Raw genomic sequence first — 25,570 nt, 5'->3', positions numbered from 1 at the left:
GCTCCACATCCTCATGTGTCAGTCCATGAATGAATATTTGGACAATGACAGGGTTTGATGTTGCCTCTTTACACCGCCGCCGTGGAATTTAAATCAAACATTCAACATCTGAGTGCCGCTGTAATTCAACAGGTTTAATAAAAATATTGCATTAACTGTTAACCATAAACCACTTTTAGACATAGTCCTCCTTTCTCAGAGGCTCAATAGCAATTGGACGATTACTGACGAGCAGCTTCACGGCCAGGTGGGGACTGCTCCCTCATTATTTGATGACAAATTAACTTGATTCAAAGTATTGAAATCACATTTGGTGTCTGAGAGACAAATCATGAATCCCATACAGTCTTAATAAGGAGGAATGCCATTGGTGAGCTGAGCAACACCAAAATGCCTGAAAGACCACAGAAGATAACTAAGTGGATGATCTCAGAATGATTTACTTGGTTAGGATTTAATGGCTTAATGACTTAATATCTAATGCAACAAAGGTATGCATGTCACTATCAAGACAACTTCATGAGAATTTACAGCAAAGGGCAAACCACTGGTTACACTCAAGAACAAGCAGGCCAGACTAGACGTCTCCTGGAAACATCTAAAGGTGTCAGCACACCTCTGAGATAAGATCTTCTCTGAAGAGATATCTGTAAATGTCGAGTAGTGTAGTGTGTTTGATAGTTGAGGCCCTCCGGTTTGCCTTTGGAGCCCCAGTAGTGTCAACCAATCAAATTTGAGAGGTTGTAGCAGGTAAATCCAACTATCAACCAAACAAATATCAGCTCAGAGCACAAAGCGATCAAAGCTACTACCAGTGGGAGTAGTGGGTTTGAGTCATCAGACAACATCTGTGCTATTTATGGAGCTAAAAGATGGTTAGAGGTTGCTGATGACTTAGCACACTTCTCATTTAAACATCCGGATCCACAAAAACCAAGATGGTGAATTAGCAAACCACAGGTTGAAAACTAATTGTTCTCATATAACAATTAGTATAAATCAGGACTAAAGGGGGAAAAACACAATACATACATCAATAGAAAATGTGTTCAAATGGTGCTGTAGGCTTTAAAATGGAAAAGTCGACTAGCTTTAAGCAGATCCCATCAATGTTTTGCTTCTAAAGCAAAAACATTCCTACTGACGCGCTCACAAAGCCTCTCTGTGTCACGTAAGTAGTTAAAATCCCACCTTTATGTAAGCAGCAGCTATAAAACCACACTGTGTGTTTTACCCCATTCAAAGGTGAAAGCAGCTCCAGCAGATGAAAAGTGAGCTGAAGAGAAAGTAGAGCTGAACCAAAGAAACAGCATTGTTGGCAAAAGATCTGCCTGTGTGACAGGCACAGAGAACAAATACCCGACTCCCTGCCAGGTACTGAATGCAGTATGGTCAGCGGGCACAAGGACAGAAGGACTGAGTAAGAAGATAGCAAAGGGCTGATTGTTGTTAACAGGACATATTTCAGAGCACAGCACATACGAGGGAGGCAAATGAAATCAATTACAGTCTCTTCATTGTTGTCCTGCTTTACATTTGAAAAAAATAAAAATCCTCGTAGCATTCTGGGAAGGACAGTCTGTTGGTAGGTAGGTGATAATTATTCTCACTTCACTCGACTTCCCCTTCAAACCTTAATCCCATCTTAAAAATTTGTCCATTACACGCACAATTTCACACTGGAAAAAAAATGCTAACCAGCCATCTACACGCACACCTACAAATTCCACACATGCTTACACAAGTCTTAATTAATTTCAAGCTCAAATTCAGGGAAAAACCTTTGAAAGACTTTTCAGTGTTAAGCCAAAACACCAACAGTTACACTTGGATCAAGTGTCTGATTTTCAGAAGTGTAAAACATTGAATTCACTTATTTTGGGGAAACAGAAAAAGATACAAATGTACACAATCCTTTAAATCTAAAATTATATTCAGTTCAATCCAATTTTATTTATACAGCGCCAAATCACAACAACGGTCGCTTCAAGATGCTTTATATTGTAAGCTAGACCCTACAATAATACATACAGAGAATAACCCAACAATCATATGAACCCCTATGAGCAAGCACTTTGGCGACAGTGGGAAGGAAAAACTTCCTTTTAACAGGAAGAAACCTCCGGCAGAACCAGGCTCAGGGAGGGGCGGGGCCATCTGCTGCGACCGGCTGGGGTGAGAGAAGGAAGACAGGATAAAAGACATGCTGTGGAAAAGAGTCAGAGATTCATAACAAGTGTGATTCAGCAGAGAGGTCTATTAACACAGAGTGAGTGAGAAAGGTGACTGAAAAGGAAAAACTCAATGCATCATGGGAATCCCCCATGCCTATCGCAGCATAACTAAGGGAGGATTCAGGGTCACCTGATCCAGCCCTAACTATATGCTTTAGCAAGTTTTAAATCTAATCTTAAAAGTAGAGATGGTGTCTGTCTCATGAAACCAAACTGGAAGCTGGTTCCACAGATGAGGGGCCTGAAAACTGAAGGCTCTGCCTCCCATTCTACTTTTAAATGCTCTAGGAACAACAAGTAAGCCTGCAGTGCGAGAGCGAAGTGCTCTAAAGGGGAGATATGGTACTACAAGGTCATTAAGTATGGCTGAAAGGACACGTTATATGCCCGTATCTTTAGTTCTCAGGTTCCACACAGACATAGATTGTAGGAAAACCACCAACACCACGGCAGAATCCATGTATTCAAAATGCGGATTGGTTTAAAATCACAAAGGAGAACAACCTTTGCTTTTAAGGATCTGTTTCACTTTACTACAAAGAAGTTCTTTGCATATCATGACGTATGTTTTCTCTGCAGCAACAAGAACACAAACAGAATTAAGCAACTGCCGTATATTTCTGAGAGTGGCAGCTACAACTTGTAGATGTGGGTCTGCAAATTGCTGCAAACAGCACCTACAGTCTACCAACGGGACCTTTAGAGTAAAGGAGGGAAAAGCCTTGCATCATGGAGTGCCTACCCTTCACACAGTAGGTGCAAATGCCAGATCATGAATTTCAAACGCAGACTCCTCAGTTCTGATATCAGAAATGTATGAAGCCAGGATGTTTCCAGCGCTAACCAGCAGTTCAGTACACAGAATAAACAGAGCATAAATCCAGCTTTCAGGTTGTTTAATAAGTTAGAGCAAAAACTACAATTCATTCAATATTTAGGATTCAACTAATTAACATTTTCATGATTAATTACTCTGCTCATTACTTATTTATGAAGCAACTAATTGTTTCTTTTATAATTTTATGTTTAATATCCAGTTTACTTGTCACCCTAACTGCACATTAATATTCTGTCGATTCAGAGTAAGTATTTCATTACTACTAATGCAAATGAGGGCACGATTTGTTGTTAAAAAGAGTTAAGCTTTGGCTTTGATTCGTGGATTTTACAATTTGTTTTTTTTGGCTTTCACCAGGCTTAAACGTAGTTAGTGCTATTAGGACTATTTGATCTGTTTTAAAAGTCAAAGTGAGCGATGGCTGGCGTGTTAATTAGCGACCATGATCCACAGCAGCAGAAATATCCTTTCTGGCCTCGCAGGTACCGCCTCTCCTGAATTATACAGGAAGCTAAATAAAACATTTAATACACTCACCTCTGCATGTCTGCATGTCATCCAGGAAGCTGCGCGTGGGACACCCAGCTGTGCAGACGCTGTGCTGAAGGTGACTCGATTGCGGAAGAAGAGCTTCCTCCGGTTTGAGGCAGCGGAGGCAGTCTGAGGCCAGGGGTCCCACACAAGAACGGCAGGAGGGATGACAGTCTGGGCGCGAGGACAGACAACATCATAGAGAGGCAGTTACACTCTGGGGACAAGGAAGAAAAGTTTTTTTAACAGGATACTTTATTAATGTATTTAGACTCTCACTGTGGCAGGTGTAGTCCTGAGCATACAGCCCCTCCCCACAGGCCTCCACACACTGGCCCTGGTGGAGAAGTAGTCCGCCTGGACACAAGGTGCACTGGGATACCGAGGGACCCCAGCAGGAGGCACAGGAGCTGTGGCAGGCTGGGGACACAAAGAAAATAAGCATTTAAGATCTTTAGTCTGATACACAGAACTACCCATGAAACAGGAAGTAAAACTTAGTAAGCTCAGTAGAACCTGACGCTTTAATTATTAGGAAAAATTTATGTATGAATTTAAGGGTTTGACCCTTAAATAAAATGGCACAAACTGTGTAGGTTACAGGATTTATTTTAGAAGTTTTCTTCTCTAATTAAAGTAATGAGAAGCTTTTAATAGGGCTGAAGTCTCGGTTTGGGTTTTAGCCGTTGGACAGATGGCCTCACGTTTGACCTTGAATACTTTTGTAAACAGAGGAGCTCATGGTGGACTCAAAAATTGCAAGGTGCCAGGTAACATAGCTGCACAACAAGCTCTTAATTGTAGGTATGAGGTGTTTGCATGTATATGCTATTATTTGACAAACATGCTGTGCATGATGTCCAAACATCTCCACTTCAGAGCAAACACTTACCTCTGCATCTGCTTTGGCTGTCCAGGTAATGCTGAGCTGGACACTGGCTGAGACATTTCCCATGATGCAAGGCAGTCCCCGGTGGGCAGCTCATACATTTGGGGTTGTCGGGAAAACAGGAGGCACAGGACGAATCACAGGCTGTGAAGCGCAGCGTGTAAACGTTAATGGCTTTTTGTTGGCATGACAAAATGCACTGAGGTCAATTTAAAAATGGCTGAATTATCCACAAGCAAGAGGAAAGTCTCCTAAACAAACAGTCCTTCAAATACAATCAAAAGTCACTTAGGCAAGACAACAACGAGTCCAACTTTTAATGACAGAAACTGGAAAGCAGATGGCTGAAAAGATGAACAAAAGAGGTAAAAGGCAACAAATAATCTAAAAAAAATCCAACAATGGATCAAATCTTCACTCTCAGGTACCCGAGGTATCTTAGCATAACATGCACACATGCACTAAACCGTTCCCTCAGCAGGTGGTTTTGCTGCAGCATACTTGAGATGAAAAAAAAAAGAAAATCTTTCACTTCTAAAGTCCCAGGAAGCCCCGCGGAGGAAAAGCCCTTCAGCTCTCTCAGGATGGTGACATTTTAAACCAGGCCTCAAAGCGCTGGCTGGCAAGTTCAAATGGATTCGACCTTTTTCTAGAAAGTTCCATTGGTTTTTTGACATTTTCTGAAAGAGGGCTCCTCACTGAGCGCTTCAAAACTGTCCTGTGAGCAACAGCAGAAGAAAAGCCCACCCCACCATCCCGGCCCCTCTGGGTCTTTTTAACCAAAAGAGCTTGGCTAAGTTCACCGTCGCCCTGAGGGGGGACTATTCTTCCTCTTCCTCATCTTACCACTCAGAAATAGAAAGCATCTATATTCATATGGGATCTATTTATTTCAGAAGCCTCAGACTCCTCATTAGTGCGAGAGAGAATCGCTAATTATTGTATTTTTTTTTAATTGTTTGTTTGCTACTGCTGCCTTATCATTTTGGCATCATGCCGAGTGGATGCTGCAGGAAGCTCCGCGGGGGGAAAGACACCCAAATAAATCTTCACCTTCAGTTCACTGCTAACAATAAACTTTCCATCGTCTCAGATAGTGTTTACTGTTTACTGCATTGGGCAACGGCACTTCGTGGGAATGTGACCGTTCACTCGCCAGTGAAGTCGCACAGCAAACACCTCACACAGAAATGTATGGTTTCTTTTCCCCTTTAAACTTTTCTGTACATTTTTATTATTAAATTGAAAAAACAAACAAACTGCAAGTTATTTAAATGTATCTGGCAACTCCAAACTGGGCTGTGCTTCAAACTGGGAGGTGCCAGTTTGGATTCAAACCCTCAGGCACCTGGTTTCCCCAGAATCCATTCTTACAGACGCTTTGTGGTTTTAGGACTAAAATAATAAAAATGATATTATTTTTCCCCCAGAGGAGAAATTACATTTAAAAGCATAAGTGTTACCTGCAATTTGAAGTGCTTTATGTACAAAGAGTCTAACTGCTGCATTAAAGAGAACAGAAAATGGATTAAAACGCCTCTACAGAAGAACCACGGTGTCTGAGTCATTATTATAAAGAAATACAAAAAGTTTATATCTTGTTTTCATGTCTTCACTTCATTTTAGTTCTCCCAAAAGGTTTTTGCTTCATTTCCTTGAAGCTGTTCAAAGAAAATCTTTGAAAAGGGAAAATCACAGACTGTCACAAAATCTGAAGGCTAAAATGAAACTGGCATTATTTAGTACAAAAAGAAAAACAACACTGAGTCTATTCACATTAGTACGGAAGCGTAGAGCTGCCAACCAGGCAAAACAAAAACAGCTGTATCATGTTATAATGTGAAAACTTTATTGTTCTAACAATAACTTTTTCATATAAAAATGATAATATGAAAAAGATAATGTCATGTTATTACAATACAATGTCACATTATCACACGTTATGCCTCAATCCAAGCATAAAATACAACTTAACTAATTCCGATAAACGAGCCATTTTCTCAAACTATGTTTTAAGGCAAACAAATATATCATGTTCGAAAAATAAAATATATGTTTTAACGTTAAAACTTTATTTTTCAAACAATATAATTATCTCGTTCGTACAAAATAATATTTATATTGTAAGAACGCGAAAGGTTTTTTGTTATAACGTGATAGTTATGTATATTGTAATAAAGTGATATTATGTTGTTCAAAGATGGAAAGTATATTGTTAGAACAATAAAGTTTTCACGTTATAGATATGTGTGTATATATATCAGATATTTATATGATATAACCCATTTTCTTTTGCCTGGCTGGCAGTTCTGTGCTTCCATACGCTCGACCTGTAGAGGATAAAATCATTGTATTTTAAACACATTGATTCAAACTAAAACATTTTGGTTGGGTTTAATTAACAGAGGGAAGCAAATCAGAGATTGTAGCTTCCTGAGACGGCTCATAGTGCTGTTTATCCATCTAGAATGTTTGGTAGCAGTTGGCCGGATAAGTTAATATATAATAATAATAAAAACTCTTAATATAATAACAATTTTGTGGCCATTTACTGTCATGACATTCGAGGGAAAGTGGACACATCTACAGCTGATAACTTCAAAACTGGCCAACGAAACTAAATGTGCACAAATCACCACAAGCTAGAGGTAAACTGATTCCTTAAAGAAGATATATTTGGGCTTTCTGGATGGTGATGTACTCAAACCATCCGTGCATATATATATATACACCTAATGTTTTGTGTTGTTTCTTATATTAGCTTGGCATCTGTGGAGTTGCACTACTTTTAGTAAAGACGTCAGCAAAAGTGCTATTTCCACTAAACCAGCCAAAACTGAAACTCAGCTCTTCCGTGCTGCAGTGTGGATATGTGTCAGCTTTACCGTGGCAGACGCCTTCTCGACTGTAGAAACCTGTGCCACAGTCAAGGACGCACGCCCCGTCTTTCAGCAAGGCGACCGGGTCTGAGCACGACACGCACTCCTGCTGACTCGGCCCACGGCACTCCGAGCACGACTCGTGACAGTCTGAAAAATAAGAAAACAGAAAATAGATTCTTTGCTTTCAGTCCTAAAGCACCACGAGGTCTGATTTTTTGCCCCTTTCCTGAACAGAAACACATACAGTACAGCACGGTAGGTGGGACTAGGTCGAAATGGATAAATGTGATTGTAGCGGAGAACCTGAATCATGCCAAATGTAGAAGAAACAATCTGAATTATGCAAATCCTGCAAGCGCAGTTTGCAAAAGTTCTGCGATATACTGCATGCGATTTGTAGTAAACAGTATAAATAATTCAGAAACACTGATCCTTTACAATAACAGTTTTATTTCCATAACGCAGTTCATGCATTAACAAAATATTCAAGGTTGTAAAAACAACAAAGAAAATAAGTGAGATAATCAGGGTCGTTCAACAAGTATCCACAGGATCTAATAAAGCTTGTTTGCATGTGCGACTGTGTGTGTCTGTGTGGTCTGCATAGTTGGCATTATCAGTGGTGCTCTATTAGCTGCTGTTAAAAAAAGCACTAACAAGCCTCACAGCAGTGCCGACAAACACAGAGTGGGAGGCTAACGGGGCGAGCTGTGCGGGAAGACTGTGTAAGAGTTCATGCGTGTGACTGAGGGAGACACACGTGTATGCACGCACATACGTACGGGCTAAAAGTACCTTTGAGATGAAATGTGGGAGATGATTGTGCGCCTTTGCATACACCTGCACCTTTATCTCTGTGTGTGTCCCTTCGTGTGTGCCCAAACAGAAGCAGCAAAAACCCCATCTCAGCACTAACTGGTATGATTACCTGTGATTTCCCAGCGGCACACAGAATGAAGCCAGATGCAGCAAGTGCTACAAAATAAAACTGACAGAAACCAGATAAAAACAAACCTACAAAAAAAAAATGCAGAAGGAATGTGAAAACTACACTTTTAGGTTTCTTCTAGTTTCTTCTGAGTCACCTTCACATATCATTCATGAGAATCTGCAATCTTTATATGAAAGCTTTTCTGTTCATCATCCTCATCATGATCTGGGAAACATTGTAACCTCAGTGTAGTTCAGGTTTTGTCCAACTTTCCCTCAAGTTGCAAAGAATCCTGAAACCTGTGGAAGTACCTCCCAAGTCCATGAATCCTTCCTGCAAAGACTGTGGATTTCCCTCTGGGTGCCATCTTTACACTCATACTGGATCAACGTATTCTGATATGGGTGGAAGCCGACGCTGGTTTATAAGATAGTGAATCTGTTAGCTCACCGGTTTCTCTCACCTCATGAAATCCAAAGAAATTTCTTTTATAAGGAAAAAACGGCAGAGTGGTGCAGTGGTTCTGACTGCTGCTCCACAGTATGAAGGTTCTGGGCCTTTCAGTGTGGTGGTTACATGTTCTCCTTGGGTTTTCTCCAGGTACTTCCTCCATCAGTCTAAAACATGCATGTGAGACTTGCTGAAGTGAATGGTCTGTCTCTGACAGAGTGGCAACTTATCCTGGGTTCACCCCACTTCCCACTCAGTGACAGCTGAGAAAGTGGTTAACAGAAAGGATGAGGAACCCCAGCAGAATATCTGTATATTAGGAGTTCTTACAGGAACTCGGAGCGCAATGCACCAGGATCAGGAATACTCTCTAAAGCCTTTTGACTTTTTTAAGTAAAGCTGTGCAGGATCTCATTTTTCCCGAGGACTAGATCTCATTTTCTGCCTTTTCTGTTGCCCATCCTCAGCTTGTCAAATGTAAGCACCTAGCTAGATCTCATTTTAAAGCACTCTGAACCTTGGAAATATAGATTAGTCCACTACACCCAATTATAGGACGCAGACAGCCCAGACCAAAGCAGTCACGTTGATATGGAACAAAACTACGGTGAAGCTTATCACGAACACTGAGAATCATCTTTTACTCCGCACCACAATGTTTTAGTAAACCCGGCCATATTGTTTTTTAGGCTTCAGCCTAGTCAAACACCGAAAGATCAGAAACCCAAGTCTCTCTCTCTCACACACACAAAGGGAACAGCACCAATACACCTGCTACAAGGCTCAGGTAAAGGACCTACACACAGGACAAAGGAGAACGATAAAAAGCAATTTTTGATACTAAGCTGATACACGGTCCCAACAAAGCCTGACAGAAAAAAGCAAAAACACTAGAAAGTTGGGAGGCTTACAAAAGAATGGAGGCAGGGATGTAAGAGAACACAGTGTGAGGAACACAAGCGACAAATGGACAAAACACAAGGAGGAAGTCGTGTAAGTTCTAATACGATAGCACTTTACACATACTTAACAGCTTCATTTATTATTCACTGGATGTCCCCTTGTGAAAGGTCAAAGGTTAAAAGTGAAAGAGTAGATCTAAAAGAGTTAAAGTTGAGAAATAAACCACGGCTGGGGATTAATGAGGCACGAGAAGTGAGACAAAACTGATCAAGACAAGTGAATATCACGCTGAGGAAAGTGTAATTAATTTAATCAGTGTCACTGAAAACTGCTGATAAAAATCTGAGTGAATTAATGGGAGATGCCAGAAGCTGTGTTATTGCAAAAGTTGTTGGAAAGCAGTGTGAGATAAATCTCTGGCTCCCTCGTGCCTATTGATACAGATTTCCTCAGGTAACCGCATTCGTATCTTTTAATAACTTTCTCTGTATCCTCCTCTTTATCATCTGCACATATTCCCCACCAGGATCACTATAAACGTTTTATATTTAATCAAAACATCCTGCGCACGCGCACACACATGATTTTCTATGACGGATACCTTCCATCCAGATTTTATAAAATAAGGAATATTTAATGTAGATTTGATTTGCCTTAAAAACTTCACATTTACTGAATTTCTTTTACCCAATTCGCTCGCACTGTCTCATCTTTTTTTTTTTATCTTTTCAAATTAAGAATAAAAACTGAGATTTTCTCAGCTGGGTTAAAAGTTCATGGATAACTTTTCAGAGGTCCAAAAAAGAGACAGAATCTGGTGAGCAGCAGTTCTCTGAGCAACGATGCCTTGCTCGTGTCAGAGGTCAGAGGAGAATGGCCAGACCTCTTTGAGCTGATAAGGAGGCTACAGTAACTCAAATAGACATTCATTACAACCAAGCTCTGCAGAAGAGCACCCCTGAATCCAAGACCACACCAGGTGCCACTGCTGTTACAACTAGACTGGAAAACACTGCCTGGTCTGATGTGTCTTGATTTATGGAATCAGATGGCAGGCACAGTTTGGTAAACTACCAGCCGAGCATCATTTAAACACTACAGCTTTATGTGAAGATACACACAGTTTTCATCTTCTGGTGGCTGCTTCTAGCAGGATATGTCACCATGTCTCACCATGTTTCCTGAACATGACAGTAGCCGAGTGTATTTTTGTCTTTTTATGTTGACATGCAGACACAGTTATCTGATGGAAGCTCCAGCTTCAAAAACTTGAGAACCAGCTGATGAAAACTCCATTAAATTCCCACCACACTCCCTGCCGGTGGCTGATGCCTTTGGCTTTGTGCACTCTGACACAGCTGGCACATTACTCCAGCCCCCTCTGGCTTCTGCTCTGTGGCTGCTGGGTGAGCCCTCGTCTGGGGCTCTCCTCAGCTCCTCCCAGGAGGGTGGCACGGTTGCCCCTCTGTTGGTCCTCCTTGGGCTCTCGCACTCTGGGGCCTCTGGATGTCTGGAGCCTGGATCTCCTCCATGCCTGCTTCATGCCTTGGTGGACGGGGCTATGGCTCCCCACACCCACCAGCAGATGGTTACATGGAGAAACCTTTTGAATACAAGTGCGCCCGTCCACACAGGTGTACATAAACACAAACTACACCTTTCTTGGCTGCTACCTCAAAGCACATTGTGCGCTGTTGATCTTGCATGCTTTTCCTGATGGCTAAAGAACCAAATGGGACAAAAAAAACCTACATTCAATTTCTTGCTCAACCAATATCTGCAGTCTCCAGATGAACCTGAATGTACCAAAGGTTTTCTGAACAGTCCTGTGCAGCTTCAGCACATATTAAAAAAACCTTGGTCAAAATTAAAGACAGATACAGCAAATTCTCTGTGATTGATTACCTGTTACAGGCAACGTTTCAAGTCCTGCCAAGTACATCTCCATATTGCACAGGCATGCATGCAAACTAGCAAGGGCAGAAAATCAATCTAAACTGTTGTGTTAAGTTTTGATGTACGGACGTCTGTATCGTATAAAACCAAACCTGATTTCCTTTGAGTTACAGTGAGGTTTACCTGAATGAGAAAAAGCCACATTCAGAGGACATGTAAGGTTACAGAAGAGGAAAGTTTTTGCTCCACTGTGTGTGTGAAGAGTAAAAGCCAAACCTCTGAAGTGACTGACAGACTGACAGGTTCCCATCTGACTTTTAATTTTTTATGCTTCTCAACTCTTCCTATTTCCTTCCACCTCTCAGATTTTGAAGTTGTGTGCCTATTTCCCCCCCCCGTCTCACTCTCCCCTATAATACTCTCATTTCTCTGTCCGAGGCTTCTTCTTGCCTCAGCCCACTGCCCTCTCTACAGATTCACACTGGATTTTTGGTCATCTTTCTTTCTCTCTGTGTTCAAGTCTGGGTTTTTCCCCCAGCAGCTTTTTTTTTCATTAGTTCACATATACGTTCAATTTTAATGCCCCTCTCTCTGCGTGTGGCTGTTCATTTCATTGTGCTAAAGGTCCAGAGAGGCTCCATAATAGCCTTAGCCCAAAATACGATGATACGCTTGTTTCACCTATGCATGACTGATCCTCCGTGGTGAAATGAAATCATTTATAAAAACAATCTTTTGTTGAATTATGGACCATTGCCCATTTCAGCATCAGATACTCTGCAGCTGTAGTCTTGCAGATGAAGCAAAAAGACATTGAGAAGCACTCTGTACATGATGGGATGCTTACATTTATATTACTGGGTCACTTCAGACACACGCTCATACACGCTGCATCCAAAAATGGTTGGAGCCAACAAGGGGATTACACGTCCTTTACCTTGCCCCTCGCAGGAAAGCAATTTATTTTTCTGTGCCGCCTGGAGCGTAAAGTTATCAGCAAATGTAATCCTAGCAGGCCAGTTGCCAAAAAGCCCCTCTAAAGCCTACTCTGCATAAACCAGGCGAGGTTGAGATGAATGCATAGTCACACAGTGCACTGGATAATCTTCGCTCTCTGTCCTTCTGGGACGGGTGGGGATGCACAATTACTGTGCTGCTGCTGCCGTGGCTCACACCAACCCCCTCCAAACCTCGAGTGATAAAACGAGATGGCATGAGAGAATCAGCAATTAAGCTAAGCATGGAGAAAGCAGCTTTGCAATGGAGAGCAAATAATACAAAAAACAGGAGCTTTTATTTGAAAGTCCAACCTGTTCTCAATTCCAGGGTGTCAAATATTTCCACTTTTGGCAAAGCTGCTCTCACAAATACACAAAAGGCGGCCTTTAAAGTCAGTGATACACTGGGTTTATATCGATGATGAGATGGGTGCAGGTATGCACTGGAGAGAAGAGGAATGAAGCAAGATGAGAAACATGGGTGAATGAGAGGGAGGCAATGCGAGGTTGGAGTTTAAATACCTGGGTGGTGGAGTGGGTGGAGACCAGCACCAAGAGTGAAAGGGAAGGTTTTCAAGATGGCAGTGAGACCTGCTGGGTGTGGTTTGGAGACTGTGGCACTAACGAAGACATCGGAAGCCAAGCTGAAGGTGGAAGAGATGAAGATGCTGAGAGTGTCACTGGTATAGAAATGCACAGCTCAGGCTGAGATGGTTTCGACATGTGCAGGCCGGGATATGTGAGATGGAGGTAAAGGGAGCAGCCAGAAGAAAATTCTACTGTGAAATTCTTTTCCAAGTCTACATGGAAATTTTAATTTTAATGAAGTACCTCGTGGCGTCCATATTTCACTTCTAAGGAGTCATTTTTAGCTCTATTTTTTCTCCTGGTGGAAGCAAAGGTTCAAATCAGCCCAGCAAGAAGACAGGAGGAAAATCAGGTTTCTCACAATGGCTCCACATGAAAAAGCTTTTATACGTCTATGTGAAGGTCGTTTTGGACAACAGCAGAAGGGAGGCTGTGAAATTGTTTCTATAGCTTCTATAGCTGCCTCACTTTCTGACTGCCACATCCACAAAGTCAACTCAAATGCAAAATTTAAATAAGCGGTTAAAAATGCTGTGTGACTGCTACTAATGAGCGATAGAGTCATGCAGGTACTGAAAGCAACGCCACGTAAACCTACTCAGAAAGCGAATCGCTGCATAAAATGTTGGAAGATTATGCAGAAAAAATAACAACCAAGTCATGCATTTACAAAAATGTACCAGAATCTATTAGAGTCAGCTTTACTGACCAAGTCCGTGCACACGTAGGAGGAACTGAGCGATGTTCTTTTCTTTCCTCTAAACAGACAAGACGGACAAAAGCAACATGACACAGACAATAACAGCACATGTAGCATATTTATATTTATATGTGCAATGAAGAAGTCTGCTTATTTTGGCGTGCAGGGCTGTGTAGCGCCCACTAGAGGAGAGGAGTAGGAGTAGGTTGTATCCAGGGTCCCATCGGTCTGCAGTGACACTAATCTCAAGAAAACTGTCAGTGTAAGAATGAAAAACAAAAGGTCATTTAAATTGGTTTACCAGCATTAAAACTTCAGCAAGGTTATAAAAAAAGGTTGTTTTCCAAAAAAATTATGAACTATTAAAAAAACATCTTCACACTACAATAGAAATTTGATTAAACTATCATGTTGCTATAGAGTCACACCAGCATTATTATGTTTATACTTCATATGTGAAGTACTTGGTTATTTTTAGACACTAAAAGCTCGTGTTTACATATGAGGTACTGCCTACATGGACCTTTGAGATTCAGACCTTTAATCATTAATTTGATGAATGATTTTGTGAAATGCTCAGAATTTGAGTCCGTCTAGTTGAAGAGAAGAGACAGCTTCTCCTCGATGGTGCTCGGATTGAACCAGGAGCTTTTCTAGTAGGTGCTACATTATCTGGAAATAGCCCTTTCTGCACAATAAAAGGTGTAAAGCAACACACTGAACTTTTTAAAAATGTTTTAACAATTTGGGATTAACTCTTAAACTTATCCAGACTCTAACTTTAGATGTGACTTTAGAGGCTAATGGTGTTTTGATGCTTTGGAATGAGACCTCCTGTAATTGCATCTGCAGGAGTGCTGTATGTCGTTATGATTTTATCTCCGCTGGGACTTGCAACCCTGTTATCGGCTCCTCTTAAAATTCTTGCTTTATTACACAGTTTTGTTGTACTTGATGAAGAGCCCATTTAGGTTCAAAACAATGCAATAAAGGAGGAATTTAAAGGGAGCGCAAAACAGTGTTAAAAACCCATGGGGAGAAAGAAATCAGGTTTTGTGTACTCTGCACCTGAACAAGACAGATGTGTCTGTTTTTCGGTCTCGGCGTACGTTTCCAAACAAGTGAACATTACAAGTGTGACTGAGTCTCACGGTGCAATTATAAGAAAAAAGAAGAAATGTGGGGCAGGTGTTGTACGATAGCGTCAGCACAAGGCTCCTCACGAGTATTTACACCAAAACTTTGAATGCATGCGGATGAAGCTTTCAGTAACTGACTGGAGGTGGGAAAAAGATCCCCCCAGGGAGGCCTGCTGCGACACACTGAGTCCTGGGTGGTCTCGACTTCCTGCCAAGAAATGTCTCTGGCACCTTCCAGACACCTCACACGCTCATTACTTCTGTCAGCTCCCATCTCCTCTGCTTCTTCCCTCAACCCTTACTTCTATTTTTTCCTCATTAAACAAGTGCTGGTATGAGACTTCAGTCAGCCTAAATCCACCTTAATAGCTTTAATGCAGGCATTCACTGATTTAAAGTCACAATAATTCAGCGCCCCACTTTCCACTGGCGCTCTTTTGTTCTCCAAAACAAAACTGTGTGCTGGGTAAAAACAAAGGGGGGGGGGGCTTCTGTCATTAAAGCAAGTTGGCGGTTAAAAGACATGGCTGAGACACTCGAGAGAATTCGGCTCTATAGAGCACATTATTAAACCTGGATGCATGCAGGGTAAAGACATTAGCAGCTGTGAACATACCTGCAGCATTAACATACTGTAGACTCTGGATTAATGCACGAGTTACAAATTATACACCTAATGGCAACGACGCAGGACAGAAGCTGCATAAATGCATGAAGTGCAATTCCCACAGAGGGCTTGTCCAATAGCTGCTACTGTATACAGTACGCGTGTGGAAGCAGCGTAAAACAAAGCTGCCTGCTGCTGTCTAACCTATTTAAGGATGTTCAACGAGCTTTTGCACTGGGAGGTCTGAAATCCTCCTGACAATATTCATTAAGGTATGAAATCGAGCTGCACAACTGAAGACCGTAATCACATTGTGGTTACTCTCTGCTCACTAACCCACACCTCTCTATTTCTACCCATCATCCCCAGGAGTCCCCGCAGGTCTCCTCCACTCAATAGAGGAGCTCATTTCGGAGCGTATTAGCAATCCCACAGGGTTTTCGCTCACCGAGCCATGGTTTTATTTATTGGCCCAGGACTAGAAATGTTGGGAGACCTTTGAGATAGATACGTCCAGTAACAGTTAATAGGGACACTCATGTATAGAGAACTGAGCCTGAGTAATACCAGTTTATTTGTATTCTTTATGCTGCTGCTGCAGAGGATCGATCCATCTATCCTGCATAAACTCTTTAAGAATAACAAAAGAAAAACAGACAAAAGCTTTTCTGTTACCAGTTTATTCAGAACCTAATTTTGACTTTAAAAGCAATTTAGCATTAAAAGCTTTAAGTCCATTAAAACTCAGGCATTAAAAGCTGGAGTAATTTAGTTTAACAACTGTACAAAGCATCTCCGTGCTGGCAAGAAGTCACGAAGTTTATAAGCAAGAAAACACAAACTTAATGTTTTCTTGTCACAGGTTGGAATCGGTATCAGTTTTTTTCTGACATTTGTATTAATTGGGCTGAAAAGTTTATTGACCTTTGGAATGAGCGTCATTACTCATAATTAACAGCAATACATTTCCCTTCGCAGTTCGTGAGTAAGTATGTTCCCTCTAACAACAGCTTTTTCAAATCCACACAAAGTCACGCATTCCCATTATTTAGGTGAGACTGGGAGTAGTAGTGCCGCCCCTACCCTATAAATAAATGCATTTATCATTTAGCTAGTCAGTCTTCTTTAGAAAGACCACGTCTTGATCTTGACAGCTTTCAGAATAGTTTAGAGATGCATGGAGATGGCAGGAAAAGCATTTCTAAGATCAGCGTGAGACAGACTTTCTACAATTTGAAGGTATTCTGGAGTCCTGTTACTGTTTCTAGGAGGGAGGCCCTTATCAAAAATGTGAAAAAAGAGCACAGAAAGAGCAGCAAAACACCTGCAGAAATTTATTTCCATCAACAAAGCTCACCTGTGTACAGCAGTTCAAAGCAGCAACAACATCAAACCAACAGCAAACCAGGACAACTTATCCAAAGGTACTGCATAAGCACTGTGGAGGTTTCACGAACTGCAACACGAAATATCTGCTTGAAGTTGTTGCTTTAAGAAGACTTCAGTTAATTTTCCCAACTTGTGGTCAAATACTTTTTCTGCTTTACAGAAATTCAAAAGAGTTCACAATTTTACGTGTGCAGTTCTTTTTTTATTTGTGAAATGAAATTGGTTTGTTTAGTTGTTTCCATGTCGCCGTTCAGGTGTTTTCATCTGAAGGTGGGATGGTTCACCAGGTGGTGATGACACACATGAAGGTTGATGCAGGCCAAACATTTGAAACGTCAAGTCTGGCACAATGAAACTGGGAAATGAACGCTGAGCAAATGTGTAAAGTTGTGTCCTATGCTTCATTTTTGTGCAGTTTTTCTCATGCACCATTGGAAATTAACTTTGGAACTGAAGACTGTTGTGTTTTAATATGTATATATGTTTTTTGGCTGTTATTACCATTTTTCTTTTATGTGTGTTAACTGATTGACAGGAGGCAGCATGTGCAGCATAATTCAACACATTCAGCTTTTACCGGGTTGATATTACAATAAAAGTTTAAAGCCTAAGATGCAACGATTTTCAAGTAATTTCACTTCCTAATAAATGTTCATACACGATTCAGTTTTCTTCATGTTCCTTTGATGACTAACAGAAAGGAAAGGAGCAAATACAGGAAGAAATATATACGAGTGGAAGCACATTTTGTACTTTTATCTAAAGACTGCAAAACTTTACAAACTTTTCTATCCAATCCCCAGGGGAGATTTAGCCAATGTGCAGCAAAAGATCAGCAGATATCTAATAAAATGCAGGACCTATTATGTCTGTACAATATGTGAGTACATTTGGTGCTCCTGTGCCTCCAGACAATGACTTGCACCTCTTTCCAGACTCTTAGCCACAACCGCAATAACACAACAGCCCTAGAGAGAACTCCCTGCCTCATCAGTCTATGAAATATTCAGACTCAATCCAGTGGAAAATACTCCCAGACAGTTTATCTCAGGCACCAAAAACACCAACTGCATCTTACTGTTAAACTGCTCTCTATTAGCAGCTGGGGAAATCCATCTCTCTTGGTGTTCACGGGTGGATCCCAGTCAAAGCAACATGCTGACCACTGCAATCCAGAAGCCGCTATAGGGCACATGAACTCCTGTGATACTCACAGCGACAGTGTGTTGGGTCGTGCTGATAGGAACCAGGTGGACAGGAAGCCAGGCACTGACTCCTATCGGGGTTCAGCAGGGGCAGCCTGGAGCCGCAGGACTGACAATCCCACCTGCTGGAACAGGTGGCACAGGATGATTGGCAGGCTGCAGGGGAGAGAAGGGAGAAAGGGGAACCAGTGGCTGTCAGTCACTTCCAAAATAAATTTTCACTTCACACGTGAGTTGCAAGACTGCTTGTCACATTTTAGTCCTCGCTGCTGTAGTGGAAAGCAAAGGAAAATGGATGTGCAGCTCATTAAAAGGAAACCAAGTAACTCATTAAATCCAGTGAGTGACTTCCCTGACAGGCTGGCTGGGGTCTTCTAAGCCTATGCAAAAGTACTGTTGAGATAACTATATTAGGCTACGCCATGATTTTCTAAAAATGGTCTTATTAAAGACTTCAAGCTCCTTAACATCTTTAACTTTAGCACTGACAGTAATTTTGAGCAGTGAAGTGTACCTATACCACGAAAAGATCAACTTTTTGGGATTTCCTTACCTGGATGATTAAACATGCATTAAGACCATGTATCTGTGAGCGGCACAATGAAACAAGAGCAACGAGAAGAAGGGAAACAAAGCAATGTGGAGGTTTCTGTTATTTTTAATAGGAAATCTCAACATTATAGAAAAAAAAGCAGCTAAATCCCTTTGAAAGCACCACAGCCACCCACACAGACACACATAAGTAGAAGAAGAGGAAAAGGAAGAAGAAGAGGAAGTAGAAATATAAAAAGCTAAAGGAAAAAAAGATTCCCAGAAAGATTAAAAGAAGTCTGAGAGGAAGAAGGAAAGTGAGTGGGAGAGATAATCTTATCAACAATGTGAGTTCAGACTCACAACTTTATATTCGCCCACATGCACAAAGTAAAACAAAATAAAAGAAGAAGAAACTTAAACAGTGATAACAAACACACAGAAATGATGACTGTGACTGTGTGCAGCGCACCACTGATACAAGCTAAGTATGTGTCACTTAAAGCTAATCAGAAATCAATAATATTTATCATCCTGTACTTAAATTAATGTCGCTTTCAGGATTCCAGCAAACGGCCCAAACGTCTGCTTTTAGTGATGACGTTCACGCTCGCTGATGATCACTTAAACAAGCACATTGATTAGCAGCACCTGGGTGCTACTTACCCTTTAATGGATGGAAACAGTACTGTAGATTTGAAAGCGAGTCCTACCTGCACATACTCGTCCTTCGGCGTAGAAGCCCACTGGACAGACGGATAGGCAGCGGCCGAGATGAAGTAAGGCCTGTGGGTCCCTGCAGCTGTCACAGTGATCAGGCGTTCCCGAGCACGACAGGCAGTCTGCGTGGCACTGGACTGTAAACACACATCAAGTTCATTTAACTCAGAGATTTGGATTTCAATAATAACTGTGCATTTTGGGAAAAATCTGGATATTGGATTCCATTTTATTCAAGATTCAAGTTTATTCAGCAACTCTGGACAAATACTGTTGGTGCACGCAGGAGCACTTGGTACTCCACACACATTTTCACATTTAATTTTATGCTAATTATATCTAAAAAAAATTAAAAAGTCCTGTGCACTGACACTCTGCAGAGGCAGACACATTAAACTATGCAAAACCACACACAGAGACACACACACACATACACACAATTTATTTATTTTTTAATAACTTCCATCCATTACATTTGGTTCTACGGTCAGACTGTGTTAGCAGTAGCACATTTTACTCGGTTAACATGTATCCTGTGGAGAGATTTTGAATACCAGTCTGCTGTCTGCCAGCAACTCCACTGGTGCACTTTGTGATCAAGAGTTAAAGTGCTTTCTCTGCCCACTCTGGTTCCCAATTGATCCAGCATTTTCCCAAGTATTTATGAGTGCTAGACTGTTTCATTCATTTGCCAACTAACGGTACTTAAAAGTCACTCTTCACTGTGTAGGCCACTATGTAAAGCTAAATATTAGGAGGAAATCTGAAGACCTAAAAACCCAAATAAGCAGATTCTGTAAGTCCAAAAATAAAGACCTGAACAGTAACCCTCTCTATTTTTAATATTGGACTTAAAAATGTCCTTTTTCATGAAGCATACAGGTCTGGTTGCATCAGGTGAGCTTGAATCCTGCATTAGTTACTCTACAACAGACTAAGGCACCTGGGCGCTTCCCATGATGCACTGAGCATTTCTTCTTCACTCGCATCTTTTCACTCTGTCCTTACACACTACTCTGAATTTAGAGTCAAAGTTAAAGTAAACTTTATTGTCATCTCCACTATATACAGTACAGCAGCAGTCCCCAAACTTTTTTGCACCATGGACCGGTTTATGCGCGACAATATTTTCATGGACCGGCCTTTAAGGTGTCGCGGATAAATACAACAAAATAAAACGATGTTCATAAAAACGATTTATTCATAACACATGGGAAAAGACCCAGGGAAACCGAGTTAACGATAAAAACTAAAAAAACCTAAAAAAAATAACGATAAAAACCCTGAAAACCATTCATTTCACACCCGAGCCTCAACTCTTGCGTCCCGGTACCAAACGACTCACAGACCAGTACCGGTCCATGTGCCGGGGGTTGGGGACCGCTGCAGTACAGTATATAGAGAGATGAGACGACGGGCTCCAGTTACATCAGTACAAAAAAACAAACAAAAAAAAAGATATAAGAAGAGTAAGAAAATAAATATAATAAATATAAACTTTTAGTGTATATTTATTTAATCACTGGTTAATATTTAATCTTTGTCGCTCTTCCAGAGTCTTTTATCCTGTCTCCTTCCCCTCACATCCAACCGGCCAGGGCAGACAGCCGCCCCTTCCTGAGCCTGGTTGGTTGGTTCCTGTTAAAAGGGAGTTTTTCCTTCCCACTGTCGCCAAGTGCTTGCCCACATGGGGACATCTGATTGTTGGGGCTTTCTCTGTATTATTGTAATGTCTATACCTTTCTCATAATTTGGCACTCTATAAATAAAATTTAATTCTATTGAATATGTGAACTTGCCTGCTAAAGATACCTAACAGGTTTCCTTTCATGAGTGATGCAACTGTCTGGTTACATTCTGGTATGATTTCACACACTTCCTCCGTGCCTTTGAATGTGATGCCAACAGATACTTTACGACTGTGAGCATGTGATGATTTAGGAGTGCGATGTCTGCTCCATAACCCTTGTTCCAGAGTGTGTCACTCACCCACACCATACAACACATGACACCAACAGCTTTGATAAAAGTGGCACAATTTGATACCCATGAATGAATGAGAAGGTGCTTGTACACCGCTGTGAGGGCTGTGAGTCACGGGTTAAGACAAAATAGTAAGCTCTTGTTTGGGATTGCATCACAAGTCCTGTGAAACTGGAGGTTTTTCACAGGCTATGGGTAAAATGGGTAAGTTTAGGTCTAAAGACTAAAGAGCACTATGTAAGGAAAAAATGACTATGCAAACACCAGCTGGTACAGGCAAAATCAGTGCTGATGCTAGACTGATTCCAGCATACTAGCAGTTTTATGTAAAATAAATAAATAAATAAATAAAAGCTGTCTGGCCCCTTTCTGTGTAAAGAGGGCATGCACGCCTTAGAAAACTGGTCTGTTTATCAGTATGCAGAGGGATCCATCAGGCATATGCACCTCATAGATGCTGGTCTCAAGTCAGATGTAATCTCTTTCATTTGACAGTGAAAATGTGTTTCTGCATCTCTTTGGCAAAGTGTTCAGTCTTGCACCCATAAAAATGGACTATAAAACTACCGTCACCCAGAAAATTGTATCAGAAAGTATTAGTAGGATCACAAATTATTTTAAAAAGTATTTGATAAAGTATTTTAAAGTATACTGAGTGTCATTCATTTTACCTACATACATATTTTTCATTGCTCTTTAAGGCTAAATCAAAACACTCATGGCGTAAAAACTGGTAATTTTTTATTTTCTAAAAGAAGTTGTTTTCTTCTGCAGCGACGTTTTCTGTGACACGAAAAAACTGCAGAATCTCATCTTTAAAATAAAATTTATATTTAAAACAAACAAACAAAAACTCCCCTCACTGTCCTGTGTTAAAGTTTTGCTACAGCTTTTTATATGCCCAGGTTTCTTCTGGAAAAATACCTGCCCTTTAAAAGCCAAAGCGCAACCTCTTAAAAATTAATACGGCCATCTCCTGAAACTACAGATTCGGGGGAATACAGCAATAATAACACTGTCGTATCTGGATTGCAGAACAAGCAAATGCATGCAGTCTCTTGTTAAACAATAAGCGAGGTTGCTTGCACTTGATTGCACTGTGATTGCTCCATTCATTATGTGAATGCATTGAGTAAATGAAGTGCGTGAAGCTTGAGGAAATGTGACTGAGGGATCTGATTAATGTGACAACTGCAGATGGAAGAGAAAAAGAAGAAAGAAGAAAACACAAGAGAAAGGACAAGAAAAGACTCAAAGCACGAAGAGCTAGAGCGATTGTGAGGACAGGAGAGTGGGACGATAACATGAGAAAAATGAAGATGAGACTTAACGGCCAATAAGGCTGTCAGTAAGCCAGGATCTACTGTTCTATATATCTCTGTCCATCTCTTTTCCTACTCTAGTACCACTCGTTACACCTTCTCCCCGACTTCATTGTCCTTTATAGCTTCTTTCTTTCTCACCCATCCATTTCCTTTCCATCTGCCACTCAGTCTTACTTTTTGACCTCCCTTTTCATCCCACAACTGAAGCTATGTGCAAAAATAAGAGTTTAAGAGAGAGGAAGTCAAGTATGAAAATGGGAGGCTAAGACATTTAGCGGTGCAAGTTCTGGCCCGCTGACGGCTTTACCGACTAATATTGTCACGGTTCTGGGTCGGTTCGACCCAGGATTTTGAGTTCTGATGTTTTGGTTATTTTTGAATGATTGTTGTGTTTTTCGGGTGCTATGATGATGATGATGATTATTATTATTAGAATTCCATGTTTCTGTTTATTCGCGTTTCAGGATTTGTGTCTCATGTTTAGCATTGAGTTCCATGTGTTATATTCTGTCTGTCTCTCAGTGTCTAGTCTGCGTCCTTGTGTAGTGATCTCTTGTTTCCTGTTTTATTGTGAAGGTCTGCGTCTCATGTGAGTGTATTCAGTTTTACCTCCCTTGTCTCGTCTCGTTAATTACTCCCAGCTGTGTGTAATCTCCCTGTGTTTCTCTGAGTATATTTAAGTCGTGTCTTCTGTTGTTGTAGTCGCTGGTCCGTCTGTGTATCCATCAGATTTCATCCGCGTGTTCTTCCTGCTGTCTGTCATCACTTACCTCCGCCCATCCTTCTTCATGTTCGTGTACTGGTTCATGTTTTGTAGTTTAGTTGTTCCCAGTTCAGATAGTCTGCAGTCCAGTTTACCATTCTTCTATTTTGTACTTTACTTTCAATAAACCACCTTCACACCTTTAAAAGTGCCTGCGTTTGGATCCTACTTCATTATCTCCACACGGCTCACTTCACTCACCGTGACAAATATGAGTACCAGCCAAGTGTTGATATCTTTATTAAGCTGGGCTCTCCTGTTTTACGAAACTTCTCCATATATTTGAACATAGTCTCCTGGCAGTTTGTGAAAAACTTGCACAAACAGCCGTGTGTTTGTTTGTGGACACCAGATCTTTTTCTTTAGTGGAACACATTTATTTATCACACCTGGTAGAAATCATCTAAATACTTGAAGTCCAGTTTAGACCAACTCCAATTACTTCATCTTTGAGCCAACATGGTCAAATCAATCTAAGTGTCTGCACTGATGGGTCCAACTCATTTGAATTGTATCTCTTTGCAGGAGAGATCAACAGTAGACTCCACCCACTGGTTGCCCACTGGTTGCAGTCTGAGTCAGCTGAGAGCCACTTTGCAATTCTGCTGATGTTGGATCTCATGTCAGCCTTTGACACCATTGACCATCGCATCCTACCTGAAAGGCTAAAATACTGGGACGATCTGATATCCTTGTGTTGGTGTTGTTCCCTCGTCATCATAAATAATGTTGTTCAAGGTTCAACATTGCAAGTGACCAATCAGCTTCTGCTGACGTCATCCGCGACCTCGGAAAAAAACAAACGCCTTCAAAAAATCTACTTCACTTGCGAGAAGAGAAACCGCCTCTGTAAGGACAATATGTATAATGCTTACCGTTTATTAAAGGAAAGTATCCTGAAATGCAAAGAATTCAAGTTCCTGGATCGGCGGACAGAAGCGGTTTCTCTTCTCGCAAGTGAAGTAGATTTTTTTAAGGCGGTATTTTTCAAAGGCACAAAAGGGGGACGTCACAACAATGTGATTGGTCACTTGCAATGTTGAACCTGGAAAAACATTTATTATGATGATGTGGGAACAACACCGACACGAGGATATCAGATCATCCAAAATACTGGGTTGGTGTAACTGGATCTGCTTTAGAGTGGTTCTCATCATATCTGTATGAATGTAACTTTTTTGTGGCAGTTTCTAAATACAGGTCATCTTCCACATCCCTGTACTATGGTGTGCCACAATGGCTCGGGGCCTTTATTGTTCTTAATATATCTACTTCCCCTCCGGCATGTTTTGAGCCCCTTTGAGGACATTTGCTGCCACTGCTACGCAGACGATATCCAGGTATACATTTCTTTAAGCCCCAAGATGTTTCTAAGCTACAGATTTTGAATGAGTGCTTAGATTCCATTAAAGTTTGGATGGCTGACAACTTAACGAAGGAAAGGCTGAAATCCTTGTATGTGCCCCTGATAGACACATAGCTAAGATAATAAATGCTCTTGGTCCCTTGGCAACATTTGTGAAATCATCTATCAGGAACCACATCTTTTTAGAATTGCATTTTGTTAACTGTCATCTGTTTTGTTTTATGCTTTTGGATCTTTTATCTAGAAAGGTGCTATATAAAAAAAAGTATTACTTACTTACTTACTTACTTAAATCGCCATCTTGCAGCAACCAAGTCACTACTTATGGAGGAATCTGTGAATTTCTTTTTAAAGTCGATGACGTTCTGCCTTGATTTTGAATGTAAATAGTTCATGTGAATTTTTATATATGAATACACCAACAGATTTACAGTTGTGAAAACAGACTGACTTGTTCTAATTGCCATTTTATCACCACCTTAACAGACCAAAGTTGCTTTAACCTCCTAGGGCCTGGTGACAACATATGTGGACATCACATTTTGTGTTGTCTAGACCAAAATACTAAATTTTGCTCTACAAGGGCCTGATATCCACTGACGAGGACATTATACTGCCACTGTTCTATTGAAATTTTAAACGAATATCCTCATATGTGGATCTCATTTTTGTCAGAAACAAAAATCAGGTAAAAAATAATAA

General features: G+C 40.9%; 1 protein-coding gene across 1 annotated transcript in view; it reads right to left on the bottom strand.

Annotated features, from left to right (window-relative positions):
* Window positions 1-23,519, bottom strand: part of fras1 (Fraser extracellular matrix complex subunit 1) — a 164,668-nt gene extending 141,149 nt beyond the window's left edge. The window contains exons 1-7 of the mRNA XM_013910201.1: window positions 23,510-23,519; window positions 19,425-19,568; window positions 18,190-18,336; window positions 7,378-7,521; window positions 4,496-4,636; window positions 3,883-4,023; window positions 3,610-3,777 (exon numbers count right to left, since the gene is read on the bottom strand). Of these exons, the coding sequence (XP_013765655.1) occupies window positions 3,610-3,777; window positions 3,883-4,023; window positions 4,496-4,636; window positions 7,378-7,521; window positions 18,190-18,336; window positions 19,425-19,568; window positions 23,510-23,519 (895 nt within the window). The remainder of the gene's footprint in view (window positions 1-3,609; window positions 3,778-3,882; window positions 4,024-4,495; window positions 4,637-7,377; window positions 7,522-18,189; window positions 18,337-19,424; window positions 19,569-23,509) is intronic.
* Between the last annotated feature and the right edge of the window lie 2,051 nt (window positions 23,520-25,570).

Source organism: Pundamilia nyererei, unplaced genomic scaffold (assembly GCF_000239375.1).
Source record: "Pundamilia nyererei isolate P.nyererei 1_Seehausen unplaced genomic scaffold, PunNye1.0 scaffold00038, whole genome shotgun sequence".
Lineage (NCBI taxonomy): Eukaryota > Metazoa > Chordata > Actinopteri > Cichliformes > Cichlidae > Pundamilia > Pundamilia nyererei.
The sequence above is the reverse complement of the archived record's forward strand: the minus strand, read 5'-3'. Positions and strand labels throughout refer to the sequence as shown.